Below are 16,160 nucleotides of genomic sequence, written 5' to 3' on the forward strand. Positions count from 1 at the left end.
GCTTTGTCAGTTTAACTATGACCAAACACCAACCTTAATATATCTACTTACATCAGTTTGGAGCATGCCTCTGTGATTTTTAGCATTATTTGAGCTAAAATCACTACACTGATAAAAAGGTAAAACAAAAGAAACTACAACGATTATGATGGAAGACTTGATATGAAATGGCACAAACTGTGAGGATGTATATATAACATTGTCCAAGTGCGCTGTAACGGGAAGCAGTTTCATATGACAATTTTGAAGATTTCTTTCTCTCTCACATACAAGAAGACAGCAAGCAACGTTTAAAGCCCATTTCTCACGAGAAGAAATCATTCAAGAGAAATTCATTTCAGAATTTAGAAAAAGAAGGCTTGAGCATCATTTAACAATCATAAAACGACAGGGAAAAAACAACAAGAACAGCACAACTATTAAATGGGACTAATTTTAATTATGTACAGTGCATTTCTTACATAGTCAGCACTGACAACTAGCATACATATGAAAGGTTGCTCAGTGTAATTAAATGCCACCCCACCAACCCACCCTTGCTCTTTGTATTATGGTCCAATGCCGACGTACATTAAACTTTCTGATGTGTGTGTGTGTGTGTGTGTGTGTGTGTGTGTGTGTGTGTGTGTGTGTGTGTGTTTCTTGTAACTGTTATGCTTTCTTCGTAAACTGGGTTGATAATCGTAATAATGTGCACCACGTCAGAGCATGCGAGTGACAAACGAAGGATAACAAAGTATGTGTGTTAGTTTTCCAGTTTTTATCAGTTACGTGAACTGACATTTGAAAAAGCGTTAACTTTGAATATACTGAGGTGCGACAGTCCAACATGTAACACTAAACACCAACGCTGCTCTATGGAAACATGAATAATATAAGATCTTCGGAAGGGTTTCATTTGGGAATGTTAGGCTGTGTCAAACACTGAGACGCACTCTATACAATGGTATGCTCTTTTTCGTGGTTATCCATATTGCATTTTAAAATCATAAACATCTGAGAAGCTATTTATTGGCAAGCTCTTCTGTATGGCTATATATTTGTGCATTATAAATCTACACAAACATTTGTGTCATTACATTGAAGATAATTAACCCCCCCCAACACCCCCCCCCCCCCCAAAAAAAAAAAAAAAAACAAAAAAACCAAAACCAAAACAAAACAAAACCCATTGCAAACAGTTCTTTTGTAGACAACTATATGAATATCCAGTTAAATTGCAGATGATCGCAATACACTGAACATGACAGAGTCTTGTGAATAATCATTTTCGTTTTACCACACTCTCTAAAAGTCTGGATTTGGATGATGTGATGTTCTGTGTTTAAAGTTTGGCAATATATGAGGCAATTTTGATGAATAATCAGTCTGCGGGCATTAAAAAAAGAAAAAGAAAAAAAAAGGGGGAATGGTTAATGCAACAGTTACACGTTTGGAAATCTTACCACCATCATCATCAATATCATGTCTTCATCGTTCATAACCAGTTTCACAAATCTTTTGTTCAAGTCTTTCAAGGTGGGCAAAATTCAAGCCAGATATTAACCACAGACACAAATCACTGCAAACAATAAGAAAAGTGTCCCCCTACCTCCATCCCTCACAACCAATCCTTATTTGAAAAAAAACAAACAACAAAACCCCAACCCCTCCCCCCAAAAAAACCCCCTGTGTTAGTTTTTTTTTTTTTTTTTTTTTTTTTAATCATTTTCAAAATTTAGTTTAGCGAAGGACCAAAGGAGATGCAGAATCACTGACTGAATCATTCATTCACCGCCGGCTGTGCATTCATCAAACCCCTTTCGATTTCCTCGATGTAGGCAGGAGGCAATATGAAGTCGGCATACCCTTTCTGCACCTGCTGGACGCGGTCGATGAAGTCCTGAAACCAGAAGCGCGTCGTGTGGAGGAATTCCGCCAGCCGTTCTTTCTCTTTCTCCGCGCTGTCCAGCTGCGTCTTCAGGTCCTGTATCTGGATGATTTTGTCGTAGATCTTCTCGGACTCCTGTTTGATTTCGGCCTCGAACTTCGCCGTCATTTTCGACACGATGTCTTTGGTAAGCTTCTGTTCGTATTCGCGGGCTTTCTGGACGGCTTCGTCTCGCTCCTGGTCCTTCTTCACCGTCAACAGGGCTAGCTCCTGGGCTATGTCGACCACGTGAGCCTTCCGCAGGTCTTCAATCAAGGCCTCATGTTTCCTATGGCAAGAGAACAAAATCAGTTTTTGTTGCTGTTTTTTTCGCGTGTTGTGTGTGTGTGTGTGTGTGTGTGTGTGTGTGTGCGCGCGCGCGCGCGCGTGTGTGTGTATGTGTGTGTGTGTGTTGATTTTGAGCACAAAACGTAATTATGCACATAAAAAAAATTCTTCGGCACAGGACATTTTTTTTCTATTTTTTAGGGAAAACATTTGTCATCAAATATCCTGTCTTATTAAAATGACATTCTGGTAAGTTTCCCTATAATACCATTCACTTTCAGTTTATAAATAGGTCCTTTGTGCCAAACACGATCAAATGCTTTTGAGATATCAAAATATACTGCTTGTGTTGTAACTTTACGATCAAATGAAAGACATGAATCACCATATATGCATAAAAGCTGATTCACGGTGGAATCACCACGGATAAATACAGGCTGTGAGGGGGAAATACTGTTATTAATTACCAGGAAATTGAAAACATGTTGATGAATACACCTTTCAAAAACTTTGCCCACACAACTAAGTAGAGAAATTGGGCGATAATTGTTGCAAGTATCACTAGATCCTATTTTATGTAAAGGGTTTACATGAGCAGTCTTCCATACTCGAACAAACTTAGTTTCATCTAGACCTCTGTTAAAAAAAAAGTGGTCAAGGGATCTGAATAACTTGAAGTGATGCAATCAATATCGTATCATGAATTAGGTCTGGCCCTACTGTTTTGTTCTTTTTTTTTTTAATTGAGAAAAACTTCCTTCACACACGTAGTGGTTAAAATTATTTCTTTTAGTTCTGGAATGCGGAAAGGTTTTATTGGGCAGTTCATCATCCTCACCATCCAAAATGAACTGATCAATAAAAAAGAAAAGAAAAGTTACTGCCTTTCCTTTGTTTGTATGACAGATATTACCGTTGTATAAAATTGGGGGGATTTCATTCGAGTCTATGCTTTTCTTTTTAAGAAACGAATTAACTAGTTTCCACCATTCCTTCTTACCAAAGTTTGTTTGTTTACAGTATCCAATATTTTGTAAGTAACACTCAGATTATAACAGTGTTTCGTGTAAAATGGAAAAAAAAAAGGACTGACAGAATAGTGTTTGCAAGGGTGAGAAAAAAAGAAGAAGAAGAAAAAAAAAAAGAGAACAAAAGATTGAACATTTCAAACGCATTTCACAGAAGTAGAAGTACACTTTTTTTTTGTATTAAGCAAAACGTTATGCCAAACTGCTATGCGTCCATTCACCGTGGAAAATATATAATATAATCCCTTCTGAATGGCTGTGGCGACAAAGGTTAAGCCGCCGCCATGTTCAGGTTAGCACTGAGCAAGTGTTCCGTCGACCGTCAATATGCTGTTGTTACACCGATTTTCCACTCCAGCAAGCGCGAAGGGAGTTGAGGCTGACAGGGATATGAGCACTAGTATTGTGGCTCAGCCTGTAAGTTCCAGGGCTTATCTGGGGGACGTGTGATCCGCCAGTGAGCGCTAATCCCATGCTCCAGTTATGAAGTCCGTGTTAGGGTGTGCGTTTTCCTCAGCATTGTCATTAGCAGTCAGTGCTGCATGTTGAGAATTTGAGGGGTATATTCTTGGAAGGTGTTAGGGTCTGTTGTGGTTTTTCTCAGTTAGTCAGTAAGTCAGTATTAAATGTGTTCCCGTATGTGAAAAAAAAGAAAAGAAAAAAAGACCGTGTGTGTGTGTGTGTGTGTGTGTGTGTGTGTGTGTGTGTGTGCTTGTGTGTATATCGCAGAGAGAGAGAGAGAGAGAGGGAGAGAGAGAGAGAGAAGTACATAACTGCTATGCATGCTTTGTGTGTGTGTGTGTGTGTGTGTGCGTGTGCGTGCGTGCGCGTGTGTGATATTGCCTTTCTTGGTCAGGAGTTAAAAAAAAAAAATCAAAACACACACACACACAACCAAACTACTCTCCTCGAAGGTGGGTTGGGGTGGGGGGGTGGGGGGGGGGGAGAGGGCGTTAGAGTTGGGTGTGTATATATACATTCCGTACATATATTATATTATATAACTTACTCATTTAAAACCTTGATGTTCTCGGCAGCAACGTCGCGCTCCTCTTGGCGTGCTTGGGCCACTGCCTGCTCCAGCTCTGTGGCGCATCTCTCCTCCACCTGCTGCACTGCCTGGGCCAGCTGTTTCTCCCCCTTGGCTCGCTCCTCCTGCACCTGCTCGATGGCCAGCTTTTGCATGGCCATCTCCACCCGAATGACCTCTTCCTGCGCGTAGTGAATTGTTCATCATCATCATCATCATCATCATAATGATAACAACAACAATAATGATGATGATGATGATAATAATAATGACGATAATAATAATCCCTATGCTTCGCTTATATCACAGATATACATAAGCTTACATTTGGGTGAACAGCAAAGTGACAGCTTCATGCTCAATGGTTTCTCCATTGCAATGGGAAGCCATTTATAGCTTGGTCTTTTGTGAAGGACTAGGAGGCAAGACTGCACTTAGTGCTCTTAGTGCTGCAGCCTTGGAAGCTAGTTAGCCTTTTGGGAACCATCCCAACGCCGACTGTCCTAAAACCCTCTTGGCCGAGAGAGTGGGGATGTAACTTGGGCAAGACACTCTCCACAATAATCAAATTCTAACCCAGATAGCTGGGACAGGAGTTGCATCCTTTGCTGTTCTCATGGTCATAGTTGGACACAACTGACTATCATACCCCCCCCCCCCCAACCCCCTCAAACAAAATATATATACATATGAAAAACAAAACAAAACAAAAAACCCGCCCCTTTTTCTCAAGTAAAGAGGCCACGGCGGCGCTTAACACGACAGAAAAGTTGCACATTACATCTGGAATGAACCATTCCTGACCACAGTTATTCTATCCCCCCACCCCCCATTCCCGCACCCCCCTTCTCATACCTCATACATGCACAGTGAGTTTGACAGTTTGGCATGTATGTCTGTTGCGTTATTGCGGAAGAAAGAGATTGCTGTTAATGTTTCACAGGAAGATTATGAAAACATGAGTTCTTAGCGAAAAGCGGAAGGCAGAGACGGGCTTGGACGAACGGTTTGATTTTAATTTTGATTCAGAGCCTAAGCAAAACAGTCTGGCCTTTTGCTGATACTGTCACCCGGGCCGAGTTGCATCAGTGAGATGATCTTTGCAGCCCTGTGTTTAGCGCTAGGAATGTTCCCAAGTATATAGAGTTTACCGTAGAGTTGAGAACATTTTCACGATAAGCAAACTTTAAATGACGGACATTGTTTAATTGACTTTGACAAACTTTGTTTCCAAGTGGTCTTTTCGATGTTGTTTCAATCAAATTCTTAACATGATACGGGATTTTCAGCTGTCACATGGGCTGTCAGGAACATGATTTGATTTTACCTCTTCTTCTTCTTCTTCTTCTCTCTCTCTCTCTCTCTCTCTCTCTCTCTCTCTCTCTCTCTCTCAGCCCTTGGAAGGCTGGATGAAATAAAGCAATTGTTTGCTTAATGTTATTCTATTACCCTCAGAAATAAAAATGCATTAATTCATTCTCTCTCTCTCTCTCTCTCTCTCTCTCTCTCTCTCTCTCTCTCTCTCTCTCTCTCTCTCTCTCTCTGACACACATGTAATCCAATGAAGAAAGTGGGATTATTTGTTTGCTTTTGAAGCGCGCGCGCGCACACACACACACATACACACACACTACACAACTGGGATGACACTCAGACACCCAGGCTGACATTCCCCATGACTGACCTGTTTTGCAATACATGTTGTAAAGTCATAAAACTGTCAAGTCTTATCCCACGTTAACACAGTAATGGCCTTATCATTATGGCCTTTAGAGGCTTTTTCAACTGCCACCATTGTAAACCGAACATGTGTATCAGCTGCCACAAGATAACATTCATATTATAATTATCAGGGAGGGGAAGGAGGTGTGTGTGCGGGGTGTGGGGTTGGGGGGGAGTTATAATTGCAGGAACTCATACTCAAACTTGAATGTTTTGTTGAAGGTAAAAGGATAAGCTACAAGCTTCTTTTCACCAAGCCCTCAAAATAATTGAAAACAGCCAAGAAGTAGTAGATAGAAAATGAAAAAGAAGAAGAAAAAAAAAGAGATAACGGCAGAGAGAGAGAGAGAGAGAGAGAGAGAGAGAGAGAGAGAGAGAGAGAGAGAGAGAGAGAGAGAGAGAATGAATGAATGAATGAATGATGAATGAGTTTTCCAACGGTGAAGACATTAGCACTTTGGCCGATTTACACATCTGCCGTTGTTCTAAGAGACACGCAAACATATACGCATATAAATGTTGCTATACTTAATACACGTATAATGTACAAGTATAACACAGCGTCAAACTGCCGGAGAGACACAACATCACTCACATCTGTACGAAACGGAAACGAGTAACACACACACACACACACACACACACACACACACAGTCACACACACACACACACACACACACACCAAGGGAAAAACAACAACAACAAAACCCTAGCAGGAATGCAACACATGAATGATTCGAGAGAAACTAACACAGAAATGATAAAATTTAAAACACTGATGTAAGAGACATACGAGATAGCAAATAAGGAGACGGGTAATGGACACATTATAAGAGAGAGAGAGAGAGAGAGAGAGAGAGAGAGATGTAAAGATATGTCAGTGCGAAAAAAAAAAAAAAGAAAAAAAAAAAAGGTGAGGATGGTTCACAATACATGTGAGTATACAAAATCGTAGACATGACCAAACTTGAGTTTGATTTCGTTAGTTTATGTCCACTGTAAGGAGAACACATTAGATCTCTGAAAACAATATTCTATGGCGTGATCAACTGATTGACGCATTTCGACATAGTTTGTAAGGATTGTCAGTGACAATATTATACCAGATTTTCGGTCTGGCTTTCGGCACGCATGTACTGTCCAAGTTTTTCTTTGAATGTTGTGATTGAAAAGGGTTCTTTGAGGTGTCTGGCATGATCGTTCCAGCAGTGTGTGCCGGAGGATGCCAAACTCGATTTATAAAGGTCTATTAGAGAGAGAGAGAGGGGGGGCGGGAGGAGGGGGGGAGGGAGAGAGAACACTGAACACTGAAATGTTTAATGTCATTAGCTGTAAAGCTCTAGTGACATAGTAGGTACAAATCAGAACAAAAATGGTGCAAAACAAATAAAACGGAATAGAAAGGAAAAACATAACCAAAGTAAACTAAACTATTAAGGGATAAGCGGCACTTTGGTATTTTGTCGTTTGTTTAAAATGTCTATGTGGCAGGCGGATACTGTGCCATTTTCCCCCCAGTCGTTCGTCTCTAAGGTTTGAACAGTACACAGGAAACAAAGTACATATCATAATCCGAATAATAATTATCTAAGCATGTGACATCGACACACATCATATATTTACGAACACATAACAAAGTACATATAAAACATATAGCACATCAGAAAAATACATTGTCGAAACTGACTATCCAAATGTAACCCTTCCTTTTGTCTGTGCCTTTTTCTCCCTCATAGAACCCATACTAAGTTTATAATTAATTAATGAGTATTAACTTGGACCGACAGTAGACGTTTTGCGTATATTTACTGCCTCGGATACATATTTTGCTACGGTGAGAGTATCATATCTTCATGTTCTGTCATCAGTATGCCGAGCAAATCTTTTCTCTGCACTGGAGCTGTATTGAAAAGGGTACAGTTTCTTCGCAATTCTTCGTATCTTTTGCAGTCAAATATGAAATGGTTTTCATCTTCTGGGCTTTCGCCACACATTGGGCAAGGGGATGTTGGCGTTCAGTCCAAGTGCTCTCAATTTGAGCCTCGCAAGACAGATTCTGTGCCACTTGTTTGTTACGATCTCGATATATTTCTCCGTTTGAAAAATTGATTTAAATGAATAGAACAATTTATACCTATCAATGCTCTCTATATTTCTCCGTACCAGTTTTGTTTGTAACATGCAATAAGTCTATCTTTAAATTCAGATACAAAGCCGCTCTCGTGCCCTACTCCTTGGCACATCCAGACCAGACCGAATCCATATTCCGTTAGTGTTTTCTTGATGTGGAATGCCCAATTCTGTTTGCCCTTCTCCTCCCTTGCAGCAGCAGCACCTTGTATGCTTGCCTCCATAATCGTGATGTTGGTGGTCCAGTAAGTTTGAGCCAATATTTCATGCAGTTTACAATTGATTTAATATGCAATGGGTACCTGCCAGTTTCGCCATACATTGTAGTGTTTGGTGACTAATAGGACACCAAGAAAGCGCTTCATTGTGAACTGAAAGTATGTACGGACTCTTTCCATTTGATTATTTGTCATGAGTCCCCTTATTTCCGCTCCATAGCTCAGGACTGGTTCAATTTGTGTTTCGTTACGTTTCCAGAAAAAAGTATCCTGCGTCATTTTATAATTTGGACGACACCTGTTTTTCCTTTTTTATTTGCTTCATCTCACGCAGACGTCAAACTCAGAGAGAGAGAGGGAGAGAGAGAGAGATGTAGACAGAAAGACACACACACACACTTGCATATATACACACACACACACGCACACACACACACACACACACACACATACACATACATGCACGTACGCGGTACATGCGAGCGCGCACACGCACACACGCGCCGCGCGCACGGCACACACACACACACACACGCCGCGGCACACACGCCGCGCGCACGGCACACCGCACAGGCACACACACACACGCGCCGCGGCACAAACGGCACATACACAGTACACGTACGTTTGCGCGCGGCATACACACACACACACACGGATACGGATACACACACGCACAAAGACGGAGATGGTGTACGCAACGGTCTGCTGGGTATAAAAAGCAGTGGAGAAACTCAGAAAGTCAAACTCCAAATCGGAGCGGAGGCTCAAGGTAAGGATGTTGTCAGCCAAACTGAATTTGAGTAGAATTTTGTTTACTATCCTGTTACACACTGACACTAGTGGTGATCGGCAGTAAACAAACTGTAAGCAAGCTTGTGTTTTGATGAACTGACATAGTTCGATGTTGCTTTTTTTTTCTTCTTAAAAAAAAAATGTATATTGACTACAACTGAGGCACATGCTGAACACCTTGTTACAGAGTTATTGTCAGAAGATGACGTTCAGTCACCTGAGTGTCAGTGTATTAAGATCGGCGTTTTAGACATGATATTGATCCCCCAACTGAAAGAGAAACGCCGGAACAATCACCTGATTTTCCGCTCAGTGTCTGGCTGCTAACTCAGTGGTGAAACTGCTTTGAGTTTATCAGTAGGCAGGTTTGTACCGTGACTACCTACCTACCCGGTATACCCACCTATCTAATAAAGTAAAATGGGCCCCAAGACAACTTTGCATGTACATTGGTTAGTGCGTACTTGTGAGTCCATAAACACACATTCTCTCTCTCTCTCTCTCTCTCTCTCTCCGACTCAGTTTGTTTCTGTGACCGAACCGTGTGTACAACCATGCCGACTCCTGTTGCGATACTTCAAGCTGTGGTTCCCCATTGAAATTAAGCCGTCATGCATGTCAGTCATGTCTTTGTGTGTATGGCTTACGCTGTATTGAATGAAGCAGCATGTCAGTTATAGCAAACACTGAGCCATTGGCACGCTTCCAATGTTTGCTGTGATATTCTTTATAGCTATTGTGCTACTGAGCGTGCCAAAGTTTGCTGTGATAATCATTTTAATAGCTATTGCCCTATCTTCTTATCTATTCTCATGAACAATAGATATATTCAAACATTATTTCTTTATTTCTCTCTGCGGGAAAAGTAAGATATTCAATAGACTGTAAGGTGCTACTCAGTCTATTTTCTGCTAATGTGTAGCTTTGATAAAGAATAAAAATTGCTTCATGATAAAGTAGATTATACATAAATGAAATAAGCCGGTTAATGTGTGAGTGGTGTATGAGCATGTGTATACACATGTGTGTGTGCAAGCATAAGTCATAAGTGTGTGTGTGTGTGTGTGTGTGTGTGTGTGTGTGTGTGTGTGTGTGTGTGTGTGTGTGTGTGTTGTGTGTGTGTGTGTGTGTGTGTGTGTGTGTGTGTGTGTGTGCGCGCGTGATAAACGCACCTAAATTATATTTCATTTTCATTCCTTTCATGAGAATACTGACAAAATATATGCATAAATATGACTCTTGATTGTGTTATTTGTTTCTTGATATTAGGCACTTAAACTTTCTGGAACAAAGGAAATATCTTAAACAGACCATTTTCTGATCTTTTCATCTTTTGCTTGTTGTTGTTGGGCGGTGTATGCAAGTACACTTCTGCAAGAAACTTTGTTTTATTCATCATAGTCAAAAAATTTTTCTTTTAAGATGGTGTTGGTGTCAAGGAGATTTTTGAACGTGTTAATATTTTGTGGAAATTTAACTTCGATTGGTAGTGCATTCCATGTTTGTGCAATTTGGTTAGCCAATGAATTTTTTCTAATGTTGGTGTTGCAGTGTTCTAAACAATTTTTCTTTACAGAGTTCCTTGTACTATCATAGTCTGACATTCTAAAGATATGTCTTGCATTTACATCATTTATGTTATTTAATATCTTATACGTTTTAATCAAATCTTCTCTTACTCTTCTACCTTTTAGTGAATGTAGATTTAAATATGTAAGTCTTTGTTGGCAACTCATATTCTTGCATTCTTTTAATAATTTTGTTGCTCTTCTTTGGGCCCTTTCTAATGCTATAGATTGTCTCTTAAGGTATGGGCGCCACACAGTATTACCATATTCCACATGCAGTCTATATAACTAATGCTTTATATAAATTGAAAAATATATCTTTGTCTAAATAACTGAAGGCTCTCTTAATTACACCAATCATTTGATTGGCTTTATTTATAATATTATCAATATGTGTATCAAAGGAAAGTTTATTGTCAAACATTATTCCAAGGTCTTTCTCACGATGGCATTTCTCAATTTTCTGTGTGGTGTTTTCTATTTTCAAATGATAATTGTTATTTGGATTTCTTTTCCCTGTGTGCATTACTTTACACTTTGAAACATTAAAATAAAGGTTCAATTTGTCAGACCATTCTTGTAGTGTATATAAATCAGTCTGTAATGCGTGATTGTTGCGTGCATCACCATCAATTTTAGTGTCATCTGCAAAAATTTTACACATACTTCATATACAATCAGGAAGATCATTTATATATATTGTGAAAAGTACTGATCCAAGAATACTGCCCTGTGGAACACCACTGATTACGTTTGCACAAGTTGACTTTTCTTCTCCTATCTTAACTGATTGTGTTCTACCTGTTAAGAAGCTTCTTGTCCAGTTCAGTAAGTTACCAGTGATACCATGGCTAGTTTTAATAACAGTCTTTCATGTGGAACAGAATTTAATGCTTTTTTGAAGTCTAAATAAATTATGTCAATAGATTTACTGCTATCTGTCATTTTAGTCAGATCTTTGATTACTTCTAATAGTTGCATTATGCATGATCTATTCTGTCTAAAGCCATGCTGACATTCTACATAAAGGTTATTTATTTTCATATGCGAAATCATTGCATCTCTAATAAAACATTCTAAAATCTTACACACTATACATGTCAGGCTCACTGGTCTATAATTACCTGGTTCTTGTTTTGACCCTTTCTTGTAAATAGTTGTCAGCCATCTTCCAGTCGTTTGGTATGGAAGCACTTTCAAGTGACTTATTATAGATGATGCTCAATGGAATAGCCAACTCTTTGCTCAACTCTTTTAGGTTCCTTGAAGGTATTTGGTCTGGTCCTTGTGCTTTATATGGGTCTAAAGCTTTTAATTTATTTTCAACTGCCATAGGGGTGACCCTTAGATCACATACATTAATATTTCCTGATCTGGAACTTTCTCCAAGGTTAGGTAAATTCGTAACAGTCTCTTTCGCAAAAACACTTGCAAAGAAATTATTTAAAGTTTCTGCTTTTTCCCTAACTGTTTCTGATAAACTACCATCTTCTTTTTTCAGTACTCCTATTCCCGTTCTTAGTTCTTTCATGCACATACTTCCAAAACATTCTTGGGCTATATTTGCCGTTTTTTGCTGTGTTTCTTTCATACTCTTTTACAGCTTTTTTAATGAGCTTACAGTACTTATTCCTTTCTGTTACATTACATAAATATGAGTAACCTGTTTTTGTTCTTAAGAAACACTAATATAGTTTATATTTCTTTTTGATGCTTCTCATTATTTTTGTGTTCATCCATAAGGGTTTTAATTTCTGTTTTTGTCTACCTGTAATTTTAGGTATAAGTTTATCCATAGATTTAAGTATTAGTGTCTTTAAATCATTCCAGCACTTGTTAACATCTTGTTCCTCCATGTATGTCCAATCCATTTTATTTATTGTTTCTCTTATTTTATTATAATTTTCCTTTTTTAGATCAAATTTATACTTAATTTCTGCTTTTAACTTCACCACTGAAATATGGAACTGGAAAACCAGAATGTCATGGTCACTCTTTCCCTGAGGATCTAGGTGTTTGATTTCACTTACCAACCTGGTATTGTTCACCATTACTAGATCTGCAATGCTAGGTCTTTGACCTATTTCTTGTTGGTCTTGCCACTTTTGAGTCAGGAAAGCATCTCTCAGACATTCTATAAGATTATTATCGGAAGGGCCTGTCCACAAACCATCCCACTGTATAGCTGGGTAATTAAAATCACCCATAATACAAACTTTGTCAAAATTTGTCAATTCTTTAGATTCTATCAGTTCAAATAACTTTTCAATGTTCTGTTCTGATGAATTTGGACTTTTGTATATACATCCAATTAATACTTTCTCATCATTTGCATTTGCATAAACAAAAGAAAGAAAATAATCACAAAGTCTATAATCAGTCATAATACTGAGCATTATCTGTACCAGTGCCATCAAAAAAGACTTTAAGATGAAGCCTATATCCTGTGGGTTTTATTACATCAGTGAAAGTGATTCTTTATTCAATATATCTTTTTATCTTTTTAAAGCAGCTTTGCACCTACAGTCCCAGTAAGTTGCTTATAATTATAATTTCAATGAAGGTACAACAGCTAAATGGTTTGACTGTTGGGTTTCAAGAATAATAATAATAATAATAATAATGATAATAATAATAACTAATAGTAATAATTAACATTTATACATGACCCTTTTTCTGTCAGAGCTCACAGTGCTTTATATGTAAGTAAAAATTCAAATTACATGAATTATTCATGACCACTCTTTCTCAAAACCCCTCCACTGCCTCCTGCCCCTGCACTCTCCCTCTCTCATTCGTTATGCATCCAGTGAGCTGACAAGGATGGTGACAGAGAAGGAAGCTGACAGTACACATAGATAGGTTTTATAAAGATGAGTTTTTAGTGAAGAGTGAAAGGCTGAGATAGAATCAGATACATGGATAATATGAGGAAGGTTGTTCCAGATATGAGGCGCAGCAAAGAGGAAAGAACATTCACCGTAGGTTTTTGTATTGACATGAGGACGTTTCAGAAGGTAACAGTCAGAGCAAGAGAGGATAGTTCTTGAGGGAGTGCATGCGCTGATAACGCAAGAAAGATATGTAGGTCCTGTGGAGTTGAAAGCAGAACTGCAGAGACACGCAACTTTGTATTTAATTCTTGCTTCAATTGGGAGCCAGAGTAGTGTATGGAGGTGGGTAGAATTGTGATAGTACATAGGACTCTAAGAGTCAGATGGGCAGCATAGTTTTGAAGTTTTTGAATTTGCTGAAGAAGATTATGTGGACAGCCTGTGAGAAGAGATTTACATTAGTCACTTTGTGACAGCTCAGTCACAGAGACCTGGCTTCTTTCTGGTACTGGCACTTCTTTAAAAAAAAAAAAAAAAAAAAAAGAAAGAAAAAAAGGTGGCCATAGTTGTTTTTTGAGACCACATCAGGATACATATAGACGTTCACCTAAATATTAATAACAGTGCATGGACAATGAAAGTTACAGACGATAAACACAGAACAAGAATAAAGAAGAGCTTCAATAAAATTTTTAAAAAATCTTTCAACAATGACAATTTACCTTGATCCTTTGTTCATGATCTTTACTCTGCTGCTCCAGGGCTTTTTCAATTTTCTTGGCTGCCTCATCACGGACTTTCTTGACAGCACTGTGTTTTTTCTTTTCCGCTTTTTCCCATGTGGCCACTTCTGTGGCTTCAATAGCTTCAGTCTTCTCTCTTTCGAGCCTGTCCAGGAGCCGAGACTGAATGTCATAGCCAATACCTGGATGACAAGTGGAAACAGAGGAAGAGGTCAGCAGCAATTCCTGTTGATGTCATGTCATCCTCTACAAACATAAAACCACTGCATATCATCCACTACAAACTTATTCATGCACAAATACTTTATCATTATAAAAGGGTTTGTTTGAAAATGATTTAAAAAACAACAACCCAAAACAAGTCAACACTGTCTCAGTCAGCTGCTATTTTGCAATGATTGGTTAGCTCAGTTGGCTGAATGCTGAGCTTGCAGTCAATCTGTGAGTTTGAATCACATATGCCCAATATAAAAATAGGCATTTTTTGCAGCACATCTCAATGTGTTGTCATGAATTTTGGTGGTGCCAGTGTAATGTTTCATAGGCCCCCTCCTCCAGCTTCCCATCAGCCAAATCATATGAGGGTTGGTACAGACATTAAAAGTATTCAAACCTGAAAAGGCTGAATATAACTAATATCCATACATTCACATATACCTTTAATACTGTATTTTTTTGTTAAGGGTGGGTGGTGGTTTAAAAAGCTCTCATTTGCCCATGTTGAAAATATGAAAATACAAAGGCATCTGGGCCTGGATTCAATATTTATTCTATAATTGCATAACTTGCTTCATCTAGTGAGCCCAACACCTCATGGTGCCGTGTCCTGTTTTTAAAAACTTGGGATTGATCAAGAATATATATATATATATATATATATATATATATATCTTTCTATTTATCTATACATACATACATCTGTCTGTATATATATATATATATATATATATATATATATATATATATATATATACTGTATACATACATATCTATGATATTTGTTATTTTCTTAGTATTTTTCACTCTGTCCTCTAATGCAGTTCTTGATTTTTGTTTAATATGAAATGAATGAATCTTTAGAAACCCAGATACTAATATTTGGGTTATCATGATGACATTATCTAAATATGTGTGTGTGTGTGTGTGTGTGTGTGTGTGTGTGTGTGTGTGTTTTCTGAAGATATATCCTGGGAGGTCAAACGCTATGGGATTTTAAAGACTCTCCAAGTATCATTGGTATTGATACTGAATGTGAATCGCTAGGCTATGCAAAATTTCCTCACCCAAGAAAATATTTTTCTGTGGGTAAAAATACTGGCTTGGTCAAAACCTGTGGGATTTTAAAGATTCACCCTAGTATTATTGGTATTAATATTGAATGTGAAACACCAGGCTATGCAAGATTTCCTTACCTAAGATTTTTCTGTGGGTAAAATCCTGGATGACAACCGGCTTTGTTTCTTCATATCTTCTCGGCATACCTTGATACCTTGGTGCCAACTGAGGGAATTTAACTGATGCTGTCAAATCCATCTTTAAATTGTCTTTATTCATCTTTTGCATCCAAATCCCTTGTGAAAAAAAGCAACAAACAGAACTTTCACTCGCTTAGATATGAACTTCTGAGAAGCCGCGTGTGATGTGAAAAAAAAAAAAAGAGAGAGAGAAAAAAAAAAAAATCAACAAACAGTAAGATTCCACATCGTTCAAATTTCACGAAGACGGATTTGGTTCTCAAAATTTCCCTGTTTCACAGTATCACACACCAGACGGGATTTGTAGAGCCCGTTTGCTGGTTTTACAAAATCATCAAAGATTTGAGCAACAAACGCAGCAAACTATCAGTTCAAAGAAACAAACTTCGCATGATCGTCCACGAAGTCGAATCATGTTT

The 16,160-nt window shown here is 38.5% G+C and overlaps 1 protein-coding gene across 1 annotated transcript; it reads right to left on the reverse strand.

Moving 5' to 3' along the window:
• Nucleotides 1-1,674: 1,674 nt before the first annotated feature.
• Nucleotides 1,675-16,143, reverse strand: LOC143300998 (uncharacterized protein C6orf163 homolog). Its single transcript, XM_076614979.1, has 4 exons — nucleotides 15,679-16,143; nucleotides 14,246-14,448; nucleotides 4,235-4,437; nucleotides 1,675-2,198 (listed from the first exon to the last, which is right to left on the reverse strand). The coding sequence occupies exons 1-4, from the start codon at nucleotides 15,827-15,829 to the stop codon at nucleotides 1,763-1,765; spliced, it is 993 nt and encodes a 330-aa protein (XP_076471094.1). The 5' UTR covers nucleotides 15,830-16,143; the 3' UTR covers nucleotides 1,675-1,762.
• Between the last annotated feature and the right edge of the window lie 17 nt (nucleotides 16,144-16,160).

The sequence above is a fragment of the Babylonia areolata genome, chromosome 2, assembly GCF_041734735.1.
Source record: "Babylonia areolata isolate BAREFJ2019XMU chromosome 2, ASM4173473v1, whole genome shotgun sequence".
NCBI classification, from domain to species: domain Eukaryota; kingdom Metazoa; phylum Mollusca; class Gastropoda; order Neogastropoda; family Buccinidae; genus Babylonia; species Babylonia areolata.

Coding starts and splice junctions, on each gene's coding strand:
- LOC143300998 (XM_076614979.1), bottom strand. CDS start 15,829: ATGCAAAAGATGAATAAAGACAATTTAAAGATGGATTTGACAGCATCA. Junction 14,449..15,678: donor TACCCACAGAAAAATCTTAG/GTAAGGAAATCT, acceptor CTTGTCATCCAG/GTATTGGCTATGACATTCAG. Junction 4,438..14,245: donor ATCATGAACAAAGGATCAAG/GTAAATTGTCAT, acceptor CACTACGCGCAG/GAAGAGGTCATTCGGGTGGA.